General features: G+C 39.1%; 1 protein-coding gene, 1 long non-coding RNA gene and 7 other non-coding genes across 9 annotated transcripts; 3 read left to right on the top strand and 6 right to left on the bottom strand.

Annotated features, from left to right (window-relative positions):
- Nucleotides 1-888: 888 nt before the first annotated feature.
- Nucleotides 889-1,085, top strand: LOC131312186 (U2 spliceosomal RNA). The gene has a single exon (XR_009195763.1). It is a non-coding gene; the product is annotated as a U2 spliceosomal RNA (small nuclear RNA).
- A 1,342-nt stretch (nucleotides 1,086-2,427) lies between these two features.
- On the top strand, nucleotides 2,428-2,587 carry LOC131312239 (U1 spliceosomal RNA). The gene has a single exon (XR_009195807.1). It is a non-coding gene; the product is annotated as a U1 spliceosomal RNA (small nuclear RNA).
- A 2,474-nt stretch (nucleotides 2,588-5,061) lies between these two features.
- On the top strand, nucleotides 5,062-5,258 carry LOC131312197 (U2 spliceosomal RNA). Its single transcript, XR_009195769.1, has one exon. It is a non-coding gene; the product is annotated as a U2 spliceosomal RNA (small nuclear RNA).
- Nucleotides 5,259-8,392: 3,134 nt separating this feature from the next.
- On the bottom strand, nucleotides 8,393-10,340 carry LOC131311398 (uncharacterized). Its single transcript, XR_009195488.1, has 2 exons — nucleotides 10,065-10,340; nucleotides 8,393-8,718 (listed from the first exon to the last, which is right to left on the bottom strand). It is a non-coding gene; the product is annotated as an uncharacterized LOC131311398 (long non-coding RNA).
- A 3,469-nt stretch (nucleotides 10,341-13,809) lies between these two features.
- On the bottom strand, nucleotides 13,810-18,127 carry LOC131310943 (large ribosomal subunit protein uL22y). The gene is made up of 7 exons (XM_058338220.1): nucleotides 18,056-18,127; nucleotides 17,916-17,952; nucleotides 17,087-17,127; nucleotides 14,671-14,901; nucleotides 14,494-14,596; nucleotides 14,277-14,344; nucleotides 13,810-14,165 (listed from the first exon to the last, which is right to left on the bottom strand). The coding sequence occupies exons 1-7, from the start codon at nucleotides 18,056-18,058 to the stop codon at nucleotides 14,097-14,099; spliced, it is 552 nt and encodes a 183-aa protein (XP_058194203.1). The 5' UTR covers nucleotides 18,059-18,127; the 3' UTR covers nucleotides 13,810-14,096.
- LOC131312201 (small nucleolar RNA snoR74) lies at nucleotides 15,343-15,472 on the bottom strand. Its single transcript, XR_009195773.1, has one exon. It is a non-coding gene; the product is annotated as a small nucleolar RNA snoR74 (small nucleolar RNA).
- Nucleotides 15,772-15,901, bottom strand: LOC131312199 (small nucleolar RNA snoR74). Its single transcript, XR_009195771.1, has one exon. It is a non-coding gene; the product is annotated as a small nucleolar RNA snoR74 (small nucleolar RNA).
- Nucleotides 16,200-16,329, bottom strand: LOC131312200 (small nucleolar RNA snoR74). Its single transcript, XR_009195772.1, has one exon. It is a non-coding gene; the product is annotated as a small nucleolar RNA snoR74 (small nucleolar RNA).
- Nucleotides 16,714-16,844, bottom strand: LOC131312198 (small nucleolar RNA snoR74). Its single transcript, XR_009195770.1, has one exon. It is a non-coding gene; the product is annotated as a small nucleolar RNA snoR74 (small nucleolar RNA).
- Nucleotides 18,128-19,103: the final 976 nt, after the last annotated feature.

Genomic DNA, 19,103 nt, shown 5'->3' with positions numbered 1-19,103 from the left:
GCTCGCGAGCCAATTCGAGCCGAGTTTCGACTAGCTCGAGCTCGGCTCGTTTATGAAACGAGCCCAGGACTCGAGCTCGAGCTCGGCTCGTTTTTGTCTTGAACCGAGCCGAGCCGAGCCGAGCCGTTATCGAGCCGAGCTCCGAGCCGCTCGCGAGCGGCTCGGATCGTTTGCAGCCCTAACCATGACCAATCATAAGCACAAATATACGTACAGTGATGAGAGCGATGGGTGATAATAAACAGGAGGTTGAGATAAATGGTTGGATTTAACGTAGTTGACACGCGTAGGTATTGGTTGGAACCATGAGTTATAATAATAATAAGAAGAAGCTTACTTAGGCCTTGTTCCGTAAAAGTTCTTATTTTGTAAGTACTTATTCCTCGCATCACGAGACATGTCATTCTCTCGCAATACATCACCTTTAATTAAAAAAAATAAGTACTCATAAGCTCAAAAAGATGATTCACTCAAGAAGAAGGGGTTGTGTCATAACATGGAACTCTTAACGATATTTACAAACTTTTAATTTCTACGGTAAATGATTTTGCTATGACCCAACATAATATTCTCCCAAATAAAATCTCCACATAAAGCACTGGATAACTTCATTTGGATGCAGGCTCACATTTATTTTTACTTCAATCGTGTGAGTTGAATTTTGGATACGTAATATTTAGGCTTCTATTTTTTCCTTCCCCAAGTAGACAGAATTTGAAGCAAAACAAGAGAGAGAGAGAGAGAGAGAGAGAGAGAAGGGGGGGGGGGGGGGGGGGGGGGGGGGGGGGGGGGGGGGTGTTTGGTTTCTGGCAGTCCCACATAGTGTATAAGAGAGAAAGAGGAGTGCTAAGTTGGTATAAAACAGGCAGCCCGTTGATTTTGCAATTCATACCTTTCTCGGCCTTTTGGCTAAGATCAAGTGTAGTATCTGTTCTTATCAGTTTAATATTTGATACGTGGGCCATCGGCTCACATGATATTAAATTAATTTTTTAAGGGGGAGGGCTCATAACAGTAGCTTGCTGCTGGGGTTCCTCGAGCGTCGCCTTGGCGTTGCACTACTGCCTCGGCTTGGCGCACCCCACCCAATTCTAATCCAAATATATCTCTTTCAAGAGCTAGGTTAAACTGCTTGATGCTCTGTTTACATAGCTCCAGGCCTAATTCCTATAAAATGCATCATGTGTGCTCTGAGTGTCAATTCCAAGTGTATCTGTGAGATAACGCTGAGTAGCAACACTGACTAGGAGGGAAAAAAGAAAACTGATGGAATAGGACTAGGAGAGAAGAGGGAAAAAAGAAAACTGATGGATGCTTCTGATCAATAGGACTTGGGAGGGAAAAAAGAAGCAACCAAAAAAGAAGCAGCAACTGATCAAATTAAAGGAAGCAACTGATCAATACAAAAATGCTACTGGTACAGCAGCTGCGTACAGATCCCCTTTGCGCCCGCCTCGGGTCCCGCAAAGATGATCGGAGCCACTTATTTTGTTCAAAATACGTCGTTTAAGGTCCCTGAAAAAAATCACCTCAATCCGATATCAGGAAGGGTGTTTACGAATCATCCAACTTTGCTTCAAAATTTAGCCGTACAGCAGCAGTAGCACTACTCTGATCAATAGGACTAGGAGGGGAAACAAAAAAAAAAAAATAGAAGAGCATTATAGGACTAGGAGGGAAAAAAAAAAAGAAGAAAATAAGCAACTAAAAAAGAAGCAACTGATGAGCATTATTTGAGTCGTCGATCATTTTGCAAGATATAATTCCAGTTTTTTTCTTATGTATAATAGAAACGCCTTACAATATAAAGTTAAGTATTTGGGACTTCTTTCATTTGGTTATTGTGTTTGAATAATTTTAGAACATGTATATTGTTTTGGGTATTAAACACTCCTTCCGTCACAAGAAGATTGTCCAATTAGCAAAACGAAAACTTTAAAAAAAAAAAAAAACAATTTGGTTCAAAAATTTAAAAAATCTTATCCGCAAGATCCTAATATCCACGAGTTCTTTAGTTTTTGAGAAAAACCTTGAATTTGTTCGAGTACAAAATATATTCTTTTTAAGTTCTTGGTTTGACGGATCAACATTGTTTTGTGGTTGGAGAAAGTATATTGATCTTTTTTAGTGTCACCTTCAAGTTCAAATCCTGACTCCACATTCAAGTAAAATTTCATTATCTCTTGCCAATCGATGATGTTCCTTGCATTTTTTTGGTATATTTTTGTTAGGCAAAGATAATAGGAGATTTGAATTTAACCTTATTGAGAAGAAGATAATCAAATAGCAACAGATGAGCTATCAAAAAGACTCAAAACAAAAGATACAAAACCTGAGATATCTCAGAGTCCCATCCCACATCGACCAGCTTGTATGGATTACACAAGGAGGGAACTACAAGAAAACATACACAGGCTACTTTGCAACATACTTACCTGGACGGGGTCAATGGGCGATCAATAAGGCTCATGGCCTAGGTTGGTGGCCTCCATTGCACTTCGGAGGGGTGCCAGCTTAAGGTCTACCCAAGTGGTGGAGCCTACGTCATAATTTGTTGCCGAGGGGGCCTGCGTTCGCGCGGCCCCTGCCCATTTTAGTTCGAAAGTTCATACCTTTTTTTTAACGTTACATTCGTCTTCAATGGTAAGTTTGGCTGCTTTCAATATAGTTCGAAAAAATGACCCACAGTTACGGGCCCCCTCTTTTGTTCTTATCCCTTCCAAAATCAGTTCAAGGTCGCGGTGCACAAGTTCAGATAGACTCAGTGCATTGCATTCACCATAGGACGAGAGCACACCACTCCCTGAGCGGTGCACTCCTGAGTGGGAGTGGTGCACTCCTGAGTCTTGATATCTCGTATCTTTTCTCTTTGAATCGCTCCCTGACTTCCTCGTATGCTGATGTCACCTCACGCTTTATGTGCTCCTGGTGACATCGCTATGAGTCCGTTTGCTCCCTCTTTTCAATAAGCCATTTGTTCCGCTACTCTCGGGCCTAACGACTAGTTAGTCCTTTCGCTCGCTATAGAAAAAGAACGAGAGCCAATACTGCTATTCGGAGGGGAAAATTAGTACCTCTCAATTCCTATTTGAATGCCTACCATACAGGAACCGGGATGATGCTCGTCCCTGTTGAGGGCGGGTGCATAGCAGTTTATCCAGTCGTTTATCTCGGTACGGATGGCTCGGGTCGAATCTGAACGCATAGGGAAATGCTGCTTGATCAGCTGTTTTACACCGATCGATAGGGAAATGCTGCTATTCGTCTCCAAAGAGTAAAAATTGCTAGAAAGAGTGAGAATATGAGATATCGGAAGTGTCTCCTCGAACAAATCTTGTCCCTTTCTAATGAGTCAAAAGATGATTTTACTAGTTTCTAAATAATATCCATTACGTTAGTCTTGTGCACAGAATCATATAAGAGTCGATGCGTGAAATTAATACATCCTAATTCGCAGTTGAATGTTGCTACCACGATATGTCTTGCGCGAATTCGGGTAACAGCTACAAGGGAGAAATCGAAAGGAAACTGTATCCGACCAGGGATGGACGTAAACTTGTAAGCTACCGAAGGTAGGGATAATCGTCCAGGTCTTATTGTGAAAGAAAAAAGCCGCCCCGTCATAGCAGGCGGGTTGCTTCCTCTATCGTCTTCGAGGAGCTCTTGTAAGCCCAACACACAAGCTGTGCACAGAAAACGGCGTCGTGCAGAGTCTTCCTACTGGAACACGTGCACACAAACATAGGACCCTTGCAATTTAGAGAAACACCTGTTGAGATTAGAGAAGCTATGGGTATATTAAAATGGGTACACTTTATGTACACCGGACTGTGTGGGATTCTTAAAAGAATGTTTTACATTGATTCTTAAGATATGTTTTACGTGCATGAATTTTGCAAATTCTCGGACCAAAATTTGAATGAATTGATCAAGTCCTTATCGATATTCGATTGAGCTAAGTGTTTACATGGTTTCTTAAAAAAAAAAAAAACAAACTCCCTCCCCCCTCATTTGATGGTCTTAGTTAGCACTTTTTGATGACCCAAATAGATTATCTCACTTTCAATTAAATGGGCACTACAGAATAAATTCTCTTTTACCCTTTCTTTCTTTTTTATTTTTTATTTTTTAAATTAGTAGTACTAGCAAAATAAGAAAATGTAATTATTGTAGGGTGGAATTTGAAAATAAAATGATTACAAGTGCAATCATTGTGTCCCATTATCATTATTATTTTTTGAACTTAACAAATTGGATAACTTGGATCATTGGTGTAAAATGCTGAGATAGGTCTCACATAATCTGGTCTATATTGATGTAGACATAGCTTGTAATCAACAGGCGTTCTCTAAAAATGCAAGGGTCCTATGCTTGTGTGCACGCAGTCACTTAAGAAGAGTTTTGGGAAGGATTTTGTTCTGCTAAAATGGGATGACACCATAACCAATTCAATTTGCTTGCAAAGTAACCACAATCAATAAGAATGCATAGTACAATCCAAAGGTTAGTCCGGTTGGTTAGTAGATTTACTCCTTACATAATTGATCATGATTCAATTTTTTAGGTTAAGCTGTAAGAAAGTAATTGTTTGTGAATTTTCTAGTCTCAATGAGGACTAGTTGAGGTGTGCCGGGCACGCGTAAACTGGCCCGAACACCGCTGATCTTTGCCAAAAACAAAAGTACAATGCAACGTCTGACAACATGGATACACCATATGATTTTTGCTGTGACCCCACATGCATGACATCCACAGGGAATTCCCAAATAAAATCTCTACATCAAGCACTGGATAACTTCATTTGGATGCGGGTTCACATTTATTTTTACTTCAATCGTGTGGGTTGAATTTTGGATACGTAATATTTATGCTTCTATTTTTCCCTTCCCAAGTAGACAGAATTTGAAGCAAAACAAGAGAGAGAGAGAGAGAGAGAGAGAGAGAGAGAGAGAGAACAAATGGGGGTTTTGGTTTGCAGCCAGTCCCACATCGTGTATAAGAGAGAGAGAGAGAGGAGTGCTAAGTTGGTATAAAAGAACCGGCCCGTTATACTGGCAATTCATACCTTTCTCGGCCTTTTGGCTAAGATCAAGTGTAGTATCTGTTCTTATCAGTTTAATATCTGATACGTGGGCTATCGGCTCACATGATATTAAATTAATTTTTTAAGGGGGAGGGCCTATCATAGTAGCTTGCTGCTGGGGTTCCTTGCGCGTCGCCTTGGCGTTGCACTATTGCCTCGGCTTGGCGCACCCCACCCAATTCAATCCCAAGTTTCTCCTACTGCATGATAAACTGTTTACATTGGCCAAGATCCAATTATTTATAGTTATGTTGTGTTGGAGGTTCAAAACAGAGAGAGACCTCTGCTTGGCGCCCAACATGTAATCTTACACCAAATGCGTCATACATTACCTGCCATCCGAAAATTTAATTAACAAGTTCCATCTAATGCATAAAAAAGAATTACAGACACCCGCGAAACTAATTTGGAAGTTGTTCCAATATGTGAAAGTATCAAGGCTCGCGAAATAAAATACAATCCAAATCAAGCGTATAAAAATAATTGAAAAGAATACACTCAAATCTAATTTAGAAATTCCGAAATATGAAAGTGTCAACGAAAGGTCGCAGAATTGCAAATTCAATTCAGATCAACCGCTCAATGATCACAGAAGTCAAACAAGGGACTGTTTTCCAAACAGAAACTTCTTAGGGCAGCCTGATTTCAAAAAAATCACAATAAATCGAGTTTTTAACATTTTAAATTGATTCTGGGGTCAAAAGCTTCGCAAGAGGGCGTAGTGCGAAAACTGGGAAGGAACCAAAGTCAAATTAAGGGTAAGGGTTTAAGGATGAGAAAACGAATAACCACAACTTTAAAGACAGATTTTTAGGATTCAGACCAATATTCGAAAATCTACAATAAATTGAGAGTGATTCCAACGCCAATGCAATAAACATCAATTTTAGTTCATCTCTCCCGAAGGAATCGGAATGAAATTCGACATACAAGGATGAGAAAATAAGGGCCGTTAAAGTTCACGAATTATTAATAAATTCGTCCGTCTTTCTAACAATTTCCTCTTTATCTTTCTCCTCCAAACCTTCTATTTCTAGGAGGTCCTCGCTAATGTAGATTACCATTATTGTCCAACAACAGATTATCATGATGCAGAGCAGATTTCGAAGATTCACCGTAGATTTAATTCTCAAGGGTTTTGAATGATTCCAAATTTCCAATGGAAAAAGAACAAGCTGCAAGTTTTCTTGAAATTTAATGAAGTCGAAACATAATTCATAATTTAAGAATGAGAAACCGCCCCGAAAACAAAACCCCCGCTTGAGCTGTCTAAAAAGAGGGTTGTGGGCGAGGGAATCAATCGGGGACCTTGGAGGTGGTGTTTTACCCTAAATACAAAATCAAGTGTATCTGCTTAGATAAATTCTAAATCCAAAGACAAAAGAAATGAGAGAGATGACATGACACCAAAGATGAGAAAGCTGACACCAAAGATGGGGGTTCGGGGTGTAAGCACAACACACAAGCTGCGCACAGAAAACGGCGTCATGCGGAGTCTTCCTACCGGAATACGTGCACACAAACATAGGACCCTTGCAAATTGCAATTTAGAGAAACACTTGTTGAGATTAGAGAAGCTATGGGTACACTTTATGTACACCGGATTGTGTGGGATTCTTAAAAGAATGTTTTACATTGATTCATAATTTAAGAATGAGAAACCACCCAAAAACAAAACCCCCGCTTAAGCCGTCTGAAAAATCGCAGAGTACATATATGCGAACATATACACGAATTAAACCAAGCCTTAAGAGAGGGATTGAAGGTATACTTGCAGAAATGAGCCAATCAGTTGTGTCTGGAAGTATTTCCTTAAAAGAGTAAAATTCTGAAAATGAGAGAATATGAGATCCAAGCGGTCAACCTTATGAATCTCACAGAGTCCATATGACATGCCTATTTGTTGATTGCGGGAGAAGTTGCCATTTACGATCTTAGAAGCTTAACACAAAAATATGCTAGGCAACTCTTCAAAGAGATTCGTGTAACTTTTTTTAGTGGCCAAGTGAAAGTTTAGGAGACCAGAGTTGCAGCCCCCAGGCAAGAGGGGCTCCCAGCCCATTGAAGGAGTCAAGCTTACTGGAGCATCCTTTCGCTGGACAGAGGATGCCCGATACACACAATATTACAATATCTGGTTCACGGAGACTACTTTCCTCATGCAAGATTCAAACTTGCGACCTTGTGTTGGGGTGGAAGGTGTTTCACCATCATGTCACTTCTGGTGGTGATTCGTGAAATACTAATCCCACTCTCTCCCCTAGCTTTTGTCTCCCTACCTTGGGATCCCGGTTGATCTCACAGGAACACATTGATCAATCGAAGGAGGTATGGAACAATGCCCTTTTGGGAAGGTTGTTAGGAGGAGGAAGTGATCAAAGCCCAACACCGTGGTTAGACGCCACGCGCTCTAATCCTCTGAGCTACAATCCCATTTATGGTAGAACCAGTCCGGTACTTGAGAGGTGGTGGTTTACCTCAGATACAAAAACATGGTGTAAATGCATTCTACACCCAAAAGACAATAGAAATGAGTCAAATGACACCAATTCTCCTTCAAAAGAGATTATGTTTCACAATTGGCAAGAACCCCGGGCACAAGTCCTAGCACAGTTAAGGCCTACCTGAACAAGTTGAAATTCTAATTCCACTACTGTTCAACTTATCTCTCCCACACTGCAAAATTCATTCGCCGTTCCAAATTTTTTTTTTTTTGCGAAATTCATACTCAACTATTATGTGTGTGTTCTAAATAAGCGATCAATTGTGCTCCTCTATAACCTCAGCTAAGAAGCTAACACATGAAGTTCACATCTATTATTCCAATCTTCACAGGATAATATAAAAAGAACAACAAATCCATCAACTAGGAGCATATTTACATCATTTTGGCCATTGAACACTGTTAGAAAAAAATAAGTGACCAAAATTTCTAGGGGAAGATTTTGAAGACGCCCACAAGAATTAGAAATGAAAAGCAAGACACAGGACAATGAAATAGTCTCCGCCTACGATATGATCTCTAAACACTACCCCTAAGGCAATCGACCACTGAATCTACAGCAATCGGAGCTCTCCCAAAGAGTGTGCAATAAGCTTCGACCTTGAGAAATTAGAATGAACGTTGTCGCAAATAAGTTATATTCAAATCACAAATGTTACTGTATATTTTATGTTATCTACAAAGGAATCTAGATATGCACAACTAGAAACAAAAGCCATAAAACACCCAAGACGAATAGATACTGCACTAGCCATATGGACACACTGGTAGACACTTTAAGCAACAAACTCAACTCATTCATAAACTGAAGTAGAAATTCACTTTCTAGCAATTGATGTAAATGAGAAGTCTGACAAAGGGGAAAAAAAACGTTAAGTCAACCTGATAAAATGGGACAACAAAAAAACCAATTCAATTTGATTTTGAAACAACCACAATCAATCAGAATGCAAAATCCAATGCGACCTCAACAACAGTGAGATTCTTCGTGCGACTGCATTCATTCCACAGTCACATCACCAATGCACTTTCCATGTGCAGATTGTCCAGATATAAGGAATGGGAGCGGGAATGGGAAGGCGATACGCCACATATCCAAATTTGTGGGACAACAGGGGCAGGTAGAAATGTACTGCATTAATACAATGTACTTCTTTGAAGCAATAAACATACAATCAAACACAGCATTATTTTCAGAACTCTTTATCTAAAAACGCAAGTTTAGGAATAACCAATGTTAAAAATTGTGCCTGTTGCAAAAGCTTGATGCCCTCTAGTTTTTTAGTTTAGTTTCTTTGATTTTTTTCCTGCTAAGCAAACCTTGAGGGAAATAAAGAGGAGAAACCTTTGCGGTTCACTTTGGACCGCCAAACTCATTGTCTTGGAATAAATATATGCCATGTTTTGATGAGTTTGTAACAAAACACAATCGAGTAGGGTATTAGCATTTTGGTGAGAATAATTGCAAAATATGCAACTAATTAACTGCTTCACTTGTTTCTCGTTCCTTCTATACGGCATACAAAAGTACTAAGGTCCAAGGAGGACTCTCCAAACAAGAAGTGAAGAACAATATAAACAAGAAACCATAGGATAATAAAAGATATCATTCTAGCCCATGGTTGTCATAATCACGCGATTTGCGATTCATGTGAAAACGATATTAATCTATAGGTGAGAATCCAGGTTCAGACGGAATCGATGATGAGCTATACGATTCACGCAAATATAACAACTCTTGCATTTGATGAATATGACAATTGGGCTTAATAATGAGCTGTACGATTCATGCAAAGATAACAACTCTTGAATTCGAGAAATGTAGCTATAGGGCTTAGAGCTTCGAACCAACCCTCATATGTTGCCATATTGCAAGTTACTTACCTCCTAGGCTACGTAATCATTTTTCAAAAAGCATACCTTTTCTTTTATTAAGGCTAAGCTTCCAAGTTCCAATTTTACAATGAATCTTTAGACTTTAATATCCATGAGCATATAGATTTCTTTTCCTATTATGATTAAATCTCTTACAATTCGCGACTTGATTCGGTTCATTGTTTACGGAGTTGCAAATGAACCGAGTTGCTCAGTGCTCGACTCGTTTAGTAATCGAGCTAAGCTCGAGCTAGAGATTTGTGCTCAATTAGTAAACGAGCCAAGCTTAACACTCCAAAGCTCGGCTCGTTTAGTAAATGAATCAGGCTCGGGCTCGACTCGTTTATGGCTGAGCCAAGCTCGAGCTCGAGTTTTTGGCTCATTTATTAAACGAGCTGAGCTCGAACACAACAAAACTCGACTCGTTTCCAGCCCTAAGTCTGTGTATAATCAGGTTGTTTCGATTCACGACTAGATTCACGATTTGACAAGCTTGTTCGAGCCAAGTAAAAGGGGGATATTAATCCTCAGTCATTGCATAAACTTGTAAATCTAAGTAAAATCCACAAGTCCAAAAAAAAGAAGTAGCAAAGACACAGATACCTAATGCATCCAGTTAACCAAACTACTTAGCAGCTATCTGCTGCGGCTTCGGGTGTTTTTCGGCTTCGATTGGATCCAGCCACTTGAGAGGGCGGCGATTGAAGAAAGGCCAGTTGGGAACGGTGATCAGAGTAGTGATGATTACTCCCGAGACGTATGTTAGAAACATTGTCTCAAACGAGCCCAAGGCGTAGCCCGTTGCGAACGCCGCCGCAGCGAAAGCCAGCAGCAGGATCTGCAACCACTGCTCCGCTAGTTTCTGCCCTTGCCAATCCATCTAGAGAGAGAGAGAGGCTATCAATTATCAGAATGATTTATATCACCATATACGAGAAATTGAATTGAGTTTCTAAGAATGGAAAGAGCGACGAGAATTGAAATATCGAAGCCGCCCTAAAATTCAACTTCGATCCGTCGATCGGCGCATCACATGCTAGAGAGAGAGAGAGGAGAAAGAGGAGAAGACTTGCCTGGTTCACCGGATAGAAGACGATGTCCGATTTGTCAAAGAGGAGAAAGAAAGGGGCTCGGATCCACCCCTGTTTGGTTCTTGGTTTTCGAGAGAAGAGGAGAAAATGGAGAGCAAATGATACAGTACTAGTATTAAGCACGAGAGCTGCTACGGTCTAGGAACACCTAACGAACACCTATTGTCAAGCGGGGCTCACTTTAATCCAGTGCGGATGATTCGAGTTGTTCAATAATTTTAAAATAAAAAATTAAGTGGACTTGTGAAAAATCAACTCAATCGAGCGCCTACACATATTGGATTGAGCTGATTTTTTCTCAAGTTCACTCGGTCTTTAAATTTTTTTTTATAAGAACAGTTCGGATCATCCATGCGAAATCCGGAGTCAGCCCCGTAAAATGGTCGGTGCACCATCGGTTTCTCCTTGGCGTCCCTAGCTTTTTCGATTACATTTCATCTTACATTTTTCAGAAAGTCTACACACACATACAATCTGTGCACAGATTTTATTGTGGGGCCCACCACGGGTCCCACACAAATCATCCGAGCCGTTCATTAAATGTAAAACATTTTTTCAAGGGTCTCCATAAAAAAAATAAGCGCAATCCGATACCTATAAGTACTCGATCCAACCATATAACTTTTTATTATCCGGAAATCTGAATGAAAAGTTAGATGGTTGGATGAAGCACCTATAGGTATCAGATTGAGCTTATTTTTTACGGGGACTCTCAAAAAAATATTTTACATTTAATGAACGGCTCGGATGATTTGTGTAGGACCCGTGGTGGGCCCCACAACAAAATCTGTGCACAATCTGTGCACGATTGTCTGTGTGTATAGCAGGACTCTACATTTTTTCCTCGAGTAATTTTTACTTCTTTTTCCTCTTTTTACACAAGTTTATTTTGAGATTAATTGACAATTAAAGTCTAACAGTGTATTAGGCTGCGTTCTTATGAACTTAACTTAAATTTGAGAATTTTGTCCTTATTTAAATATTTTTTGTATTTGTTAGTTTTAAGCCAAATTTTTGTGGGTTACGACAAGAGAAATCGGAAAAGTAAATTTTTTTTACGCAAGTATTTAAAGAAATAACCATTTTTTAGCAAAAAAAAAAGGGTCACTTTTTGCGTTAAAAAATGGTTATTTCTCGAAATACAAAGGGAAAAGTAAAATTTTTTAATTCCTCTCGTTGAGGCGAATTAATAAAAAAAATTTAAATAAAAACAAATTTTCAAATTTAAGTTAAGTTCATAAAAAAACTGCCTTATTTTAAAAATAAATGCAATACACTTACGCAGCTCACGCATCAAGGCGTACAAAACGGCCAACTCAAATCATTGGGTGTGAAGTTGATCAAGCCAGGGGACCCTGCTGTCTCTTACGGTCCGTTTGGACGGAGGATTCGTTTTGAATGGATATAAAGTGAAGGTGAATTTGAGAGTGTATATGTAATGATGGGTGGAGAAACTTTTAGGTATACCGGGGATACCAAGCCCTATGGTATCCCTTCCGGTCCGTTTCTCATTTTTCGGCCATTTTCCGATCACATTTGGATGATCGGCTCCGTTCATTTTGTAGAATTTGGCAAAGACTATAATCTTTCAAAAAATTGTGTTCATCGGACTTTATTTGATACATGATCGACACAAGTGAAAATCGCAAAAAAACTAAAATTGGGTTTTGATTTAGTGTGTTTTTGGACTTAGTTTTGATTTTCTTTAATTTTCACGTGTGCCGATTATGTATTAAATAAAGTCCGACGAACACAATTTTTGGGTATGATTATGGTCCTCACAGAACTATACAAAATGAACGGAGCCGATCATCCAAATGTGAACGAAAAATGACCGAAAAATGAGAAACGGACCGCAAGGGATACCATGAGATTTAGTATCCCTGGTATATCGAAAGTTTCTTAACATGTGGTCTCACCGCTTAAGAATGGTGGATTTATAATGAGGTATTTAGATAATTGTTTGAGAAGGATGATATGGAAGGTGGATATGATGGAATAAGTTATCAAAAGACTTAATTACCCTCATACTTTAATTGCCCACAGTTTGAGAATGTTTTTTTTTTATATTTTTGGATCCAAGTTTGGGAAGGTGTGTATTGAACATGTGTTACACCATATAATTTTCTCTCATCTCTTGTAAACAACGACCACCGGTTCATCTTCCTCTCCATCTTCGCGTCCACCTGTCTCTCTCTCTCTCAACCAATCATTTCAGCTACAACACATCTCACAGCGTCCAGTCGTTTTGGCCCTTTTGGGTTACAATGCATCTTCTCCAGCCAGCGTCCAGCTGTTTCTTTCTTCATCGACGGCAACTGCTACAGTTGTTAATGTTAATGTCTCTGGCGAATTCAATTGTCTCACAATCCAGCGAATGGAGTTCAAAATTTTCTGATTAGGTAAGGTTTCCATTTTTTTAGGGTTTTCAAGATGAAAAATTTCTGCAATTGGACTTGGAGAATTTTTTGGGTGGTCTGATTTGGTATTTGTGAAAGAGAGATTTCAAGGGTAGAAGGGTCAACCACCACCCCTCTTCACCCCTGTCGTTGGCTAATCCACCTAAAGGACAATTTGTAATCCCATCTCGCCAAATCCAGGAAGCAAATCCGGGTGTGCTTTTGCCCTCCTAAACACCGGAGATGAGGAGAAGCTACAGATAAAATTCGGGCGCTTCACAAATCCGGCATCCAAACAAGCCGTTAGGGGATAGCATGAGTATTGACTCATTTGAACCCGTCCATACTCGACAATGGGTCTCCCATTTCTAGTGGGGAACATTCTTGCGGAGGCGGGAGAGCTGTTGTCCTTTTAAGGGGCAGCAGCTTGTTGTCCTAACCAAGCGGGGCTTGCTCCAGTCTCATTCTGATGATAAAAAACGTTCACTTCGTAAAGCTCGTCGAACAGAACAAGTGTATCAAAAATCAGCTCAATCAGATATTATTAAGTGTCTGATCGGAATACATATAACTTGATAATAATGGGTTCCACTGGATTTAATCCAATGTTTTGGATTCATTCTTTTCAAGATAAAAATGTTCCGATCAGATATTTAATGATTTCCGATTAAGCTGATTTTTGGTACACTTGTTCTACTCGACGATCTCTATGAAGCGAACATTTCCAATCATTGGAACAAGACCAGAGCGGGTCCTGCTCAGCCGGGACAGCAGGCTGCTGCCCCTTAAAAGGGACAGCAGCTAGCCCGCCTCCTCCCATTCTTGCACCACATGACAAACGATAACACAAGCAGCCCCTTTCTCTTGGAACACCGCACAACCTTTCATTTTCAATACTCGTTCTCCATTGAAACAACAAAAACATACAGCATTTTCAAAGAGCATTGCTCGCAAAATAACTGTACTCTTTTTCCTCCAAAAGTCTACAACAAAAATCACTTTTCAGGTAACAAAACAAGGGATCCAGACGCTCAAAAAAGTAAAAGATCAACTCAACAAAAAGGAACAAATGTCTTCCAAAGAACTGATAGACGAGCTGTGAAAAGACTCGGAAAAACTTCAACTGCTAATCTTGTCAAAGCCGTTTAAGATGATGCACCGCTTCGAAGAGTATGAGACTTTCTGGATTTGCCAGTTGCCAACTGAGATTCAGGCTGCAAAAAGTGTAAGAGAAATTAAAACAAATGACGATGCATAATTTAGGCTGCCAATATAAGCCTTAGGGTTTGCGTTTCTAGATCGCTGAAAACAATATATCGGCCTACCTCCTTTTTAACGGGCTCTTCCTTCTCGGACAAGGTCAACTCGATATGGCATGGTGATGACATGTAGGCTGCCAACATAAGTAACATATTCTGGTTAGTATTAAGCTAGAAAAGTAGTATCAACAGCACAAAAGAGATCAGAAAACACACAGAAAAGGAATTTATTGCAGATAATTATATGAAAGAAACAGAAAAAATAAAATAAAATCAAACATACGGTTGATTCTTCCATGAGCACGGTAAGTGCGGCGTCTCTGCTTCTGTGCCTGATTAACTTGAATGTGAGATATGAAAAGGGTTTCCACATCGAGACCTTTCACCTGGACCAAATGAATCAAAATGAAGCAACTGAGGGAGAGGTATATGGCAATGAGTACCAAAAGGGGGGTAGTACCTCGGCATTACTCTCAGCATTTTTAAGCAAGTCAAGAATGAATTTTGCAGATTTTGCAGGCCAACGTCCTTGTCCATTTGAATGCCTGTTCTTTGCCTGAGCGGTTCGTCCTACGCCCCGACAAAAACGTGTGAATGGTATGGCCTGCTTGTGAGCCAAAACGTCCTCTAAGTACCTCTTAGCCTTGATCAAAGGCAGCTTCCTAATGGCATGCGCTGTCTCCCTTGTGTTCTATTCAGACAATAAAAAGTGGTGAATTTTAGAAACTTGCAATGGAAGTAGGGCTGAATATCATGACAGCTAAATCATTTGTGGCAAGAAAAGAAATATGTTGAGGTGATCTCTAAGACAAAATGACTATGACGAAGTCCCAAATGAACAAGAACCATGATCAAGATTGACGAGTAATTGCAGCTTTCTTTGTTTTTTGATCAGAGTAATTGCGTTTTCTAAACACGTAAAGTTGCGCTTTCTAATGGAAGTAGAGCTTGTTTTAACATTTTATCTACTTCTACAAAGAAAAAAAAATTCAACAGCCATTTTAACAGGGAAAAAAAAAGGAGCGCGTATATGTAACTCTCCAACACCAGCTAAAGCTATTTTACTAGGTTAGAGAGGTTAAAATCATTTCAAATTATAGTTTTATCACGGATTGAAAATAATATACTTTTATCATGTAACATCATTTACTGAACCTTCTGTCATTTGCTATCGAGAGGTTCACCCAATAACATTGTAAATTGATTTCCCTGAAGTTTACGAGAGACCAGTTCACAAGAAGGCAACAGGCCCCTGCTTTTTTCATCAGGTTTTTCTATTCTAAGACAAAACAAAATCAACATTCAAAGCACTTTAGCTACAATTAGCCAATGCCAAATGCCTAGCAGATATCCACATCACACACAAATACAATAAGCTTGCTTTGTTTCCGATAGATAACTGTGTCTTAATATATTCTCTACTATCTTCTCCAAAGAGAAATTCAACAGCCATTTTAACAGGCAAAAAACAAGATAGCACGTATATTTAACTCTCCAACACCAGCTAACGCTATTTTACGAGTTTAGAGAGATGTTAAAATCATTTCATATCATAATTTTATAATGTAACATCGTTTACTGAACCTTCTGTCATTTCCTATCGAGAGGTTCACCCAATAACAATTTAAATTGATTTCCCTGAAGTTTACGAGAGACCAGTTCACAAGAAGGCAACAGGCCCCTGCTTTTTTCATCAGGTTTTTCGATTCTAAGACTTAACAAAATCAACATTCAAAGCACTTTAGCTACAATTAGCCAATGCCAAATGCCTAGCAGATATCCACATCACACACAAATACAATAAGCTTGCTTTGTTTCCGACTGATAACTGTCTTAATATATCCTCAACTATCTTCTCCAAAGAGAAAAATTCAACAGCCATTTTAACAGGTAAAAACAAGATAGCACGTATATTTAACTCTCCAACACCAGCTAACGCTATTTAACCAGTTTAGAGAGATGTTAATATCATTTCAAATCATAATTTTATCATGTAACATCGTTTACTGAACCTTCTGTCATTTCCTATTGAGAGGTTCACCCAATAACAATTTAAATTGATTTCCCTGAAGTTTACGAGAGACCAGTTCACAAAAAGGCAACAGGCCCCTGCTTTTTTCATCAGGTTATCCATCATAAGATGAAACAAAATCAACATTCAACGCACTTTTTAGCTATTCAAAACATAAGGCTGTGCTACCAGAACAATCCTGGGCACCATAGATCATTCACTAGAAATAACATACATAATTACCTTCTCTATCATCATCTAGTACATCAACGACAAGAACATGTCATATAGTGTTTGATTTGATCCTGGAGGATAGATGCTTGTGTTGATATTTTGTCTACTTCCTCTTACAACGAATTAAATTCATTAATCATTTTAACAGGGAAAAGAGGATAGCATGTATATTTAAACCTCTAACATCAGCTACCGCTATTCCCAGTTTAGAGAGCGGTTAAAATCATTTCAAATCATACTTCTATTATAAAAGGTTAATAATGTAACATCGTTTACTGAACCTTCTGTCCTTTATTGTCAAGAGGTTCACCCAAGAACAATGTAAAATTGATTTCCCTGAAGTTTACGAGAGACCTGTTCACAAAAAGGCAACAGGCCCCTGCTTTTTTCATCAGGTTATCCAAATCTAAGACAAAGCAGAAACAACATCCAAAGCACTTTAGCTATTCATTACAATCATAAGGCTGCGCTAACAGAATAATCTAGAGCACCATAGATCATTGTCCACTAGAAGTAAATATACATATCTATTTTCTCCATCAACATCTAATGCATAAGGATTAAAAACAAATCATATACATTCACATAAATACAGGAAAACTGAAGGGCAACAACATTAAGAGCAGTATACCTTAAAATGAACCCTGAGATCTGAACCCCGGGCTTTGCAGGCTGTAAAAAAGAGGCAACACAAGACGCAATAAGAACAAAACGTGAACAAGGATACAAAAACTACGTATGTAGTGTTTTGGAAACATCAAGATGACGTGCAAAGACAGAAAGTAAAGCGGGCTGCTATATATGACCACATGTGGCAATATATCACTGACTTAGATTGTGTACCCATATTTGTTCCCAAAATGACAACTAATTGAAGCATCCAGCTGAGTGACATCCAACAGTAGTCAAATAGAACTTGCAAGCTAGCTCAAGCAGATGGATACTTATTCCAAGTTCATTTAGATTTTAGAGTTACATCGATAACCGAACCAAGCTAATTGAGTGTGAACTCCTGATGACAATTCCTCCCGAGCTCGTTCGAGAACCTTTCAAACTAAAACTCAAGCTACCACTCAACTCGTTCAGCTTATGATGCGTGAAAAATTCAAATTAATCAAGATCAGTTCGTGATGGACTCAATTAAAGCTCATTTAAGATCGGCTCAACAGACAAACAAGCCTAGTTTTAACATATCTTTAAACCCAGTGAAGATTCCAAACCAAGCTTACTCGGCTCTATAATTAGCCCTATTTAGAGTTCAACACACTACGCTCCATCTAAATTAAAAACTACGTTCATATTCCTCCTTTAACACGCACAGAAAACAGTGATAAAATAGCACAAGATCAAAACCAACTCCACAATCGAAATACAAAACCAGCTGCAGATCAAATGTAAGGGAAAAGAACAGATAACAGATCGTTGATATAAAAAATAAAATAAAAAAATGAAGCACTAACATTTTGTGGGGTTATCAGGCTCTTTTGAGTATTTCACCTGAAAGAAAAACGAAGTAAAATGGAAGCGCTTAGAAAAATGCATTACAGCTCGAAATCAGAAGAAGAACAAAACGGAATCTACAGAGAGAGAGAGAGATTACCATGGTAGCTGCTTCTGCGCCAATACGAGCCCGGAGTACTACGCTGATGGTTCAAGCAGTACTTGGTTTTATAAATGTAGCAAGGATTAAACCCTAATTTTTTGAGAGCTCGTTCGATGGGCTGGGCTTTTTACGGCCCATGAGTTGTTTTTTCGACCCACGGGCTTCGAAAACCGAATGAACCTACCTTCCGGCCTTGTCACTTGTTTTCTTGAGCCCAATAAAGAAAGGGAGGGGGTCCTTTCTCCATTTCGGGAGATTTTGTTGTAGGCTCGATTCAACTATCTTGGAGATTTAACTGGGCCAGTTCAATTTTTTTAGTGTTTGGGTACATCCGGGATCCATTTTGATGATAAAAAAGGCCCGTTGACCTTGTGGAGCTCGTCGAGAACTACAATTACGCCACAGATTGAGTTAATCCTAACACGGTTTTTCTTGAAATAAATTGGTTTTGGTCGAGTGCATCATTCTGTTTTTTTTGCCCAAGGTAGATGTGTTTCATAATTACTCTATATATGTGTATCCGACAAATGTGATTTTTTACATGATTGAGATTCTGGATATAAGCTTATACGAAGTGAATGGGTTCAACTAATGAATCCGAAAAAGCAAGAGTTAGATGGATAATGAAACCATATCTTTTTCAAGCCCCTCAACAACTTTATCTGGATTGCGGTTAATGATTCTTATTTTATTTGTACTTACCCCGAGAGAGAGAGAGAGAGAGAGAGAGAGAGAGAGAGAGAGAGAGAGAGAGAGAGAGAGAGAGAGAGAGAGAGAGAGAGAGAGAGAGAAGAGTTTAATCTCATAACCGAAGAGGACCTTTTATACGAGGAAAATAACCAAATGACCTTTTATACGAGGAAAATAACCAAATGTAACACTTTCCTTTCTTGAGCCCTCTCAAATTTTGCATTGATCATGATCATCTATGGGTATACAATGAAAATGATCGTAAATCAATTAACCATGAGCACGTAATCGAAGACAGTTGCAATAAACCATATTTTTTTCAAGTCTCTCAGCAACGTTATCTCGATTGCGGTTA

This window comes from Rhododendron vialii, chromosome 12a (assembly GCF_030253575.1).
Source record: "Rhododendron vialii isolate Sample 1 chromosome 12a, ASM3025357v1".
Classification (NCBI taxonomy): Eukaryota; Viridiplantae; Streptophyta; class Magnoliopsida; order Ericales; family Ericaceae; genus Rhododendron; species Rhododendron vialii.
Note: the sequence above shows the minus strand (reverse complement) of the source record. Positions and strands in the feature narration are given on the sequence as shown.

Excerpts from the sequence above, each read along its gene's own strand:
- LOC131310943 (XM_058338220.1), bottom strand. Across the intron at positions 14,902-17,086 it reads ATCTCAGGGTTCATTTTAAG|AACACAAGGGAGACAGCGCA; the intron begins GTATACTGCTCT and ends TTGTCTGAATAG. Across the intron at positions 14,166-14,276 it reads AAGAGCCCGTTAAAAAGGAG|CCTGAATCTCAGTTGGCAAC; the intron begins GTAGGCCGATAT and ends CACTTTTTGCAG.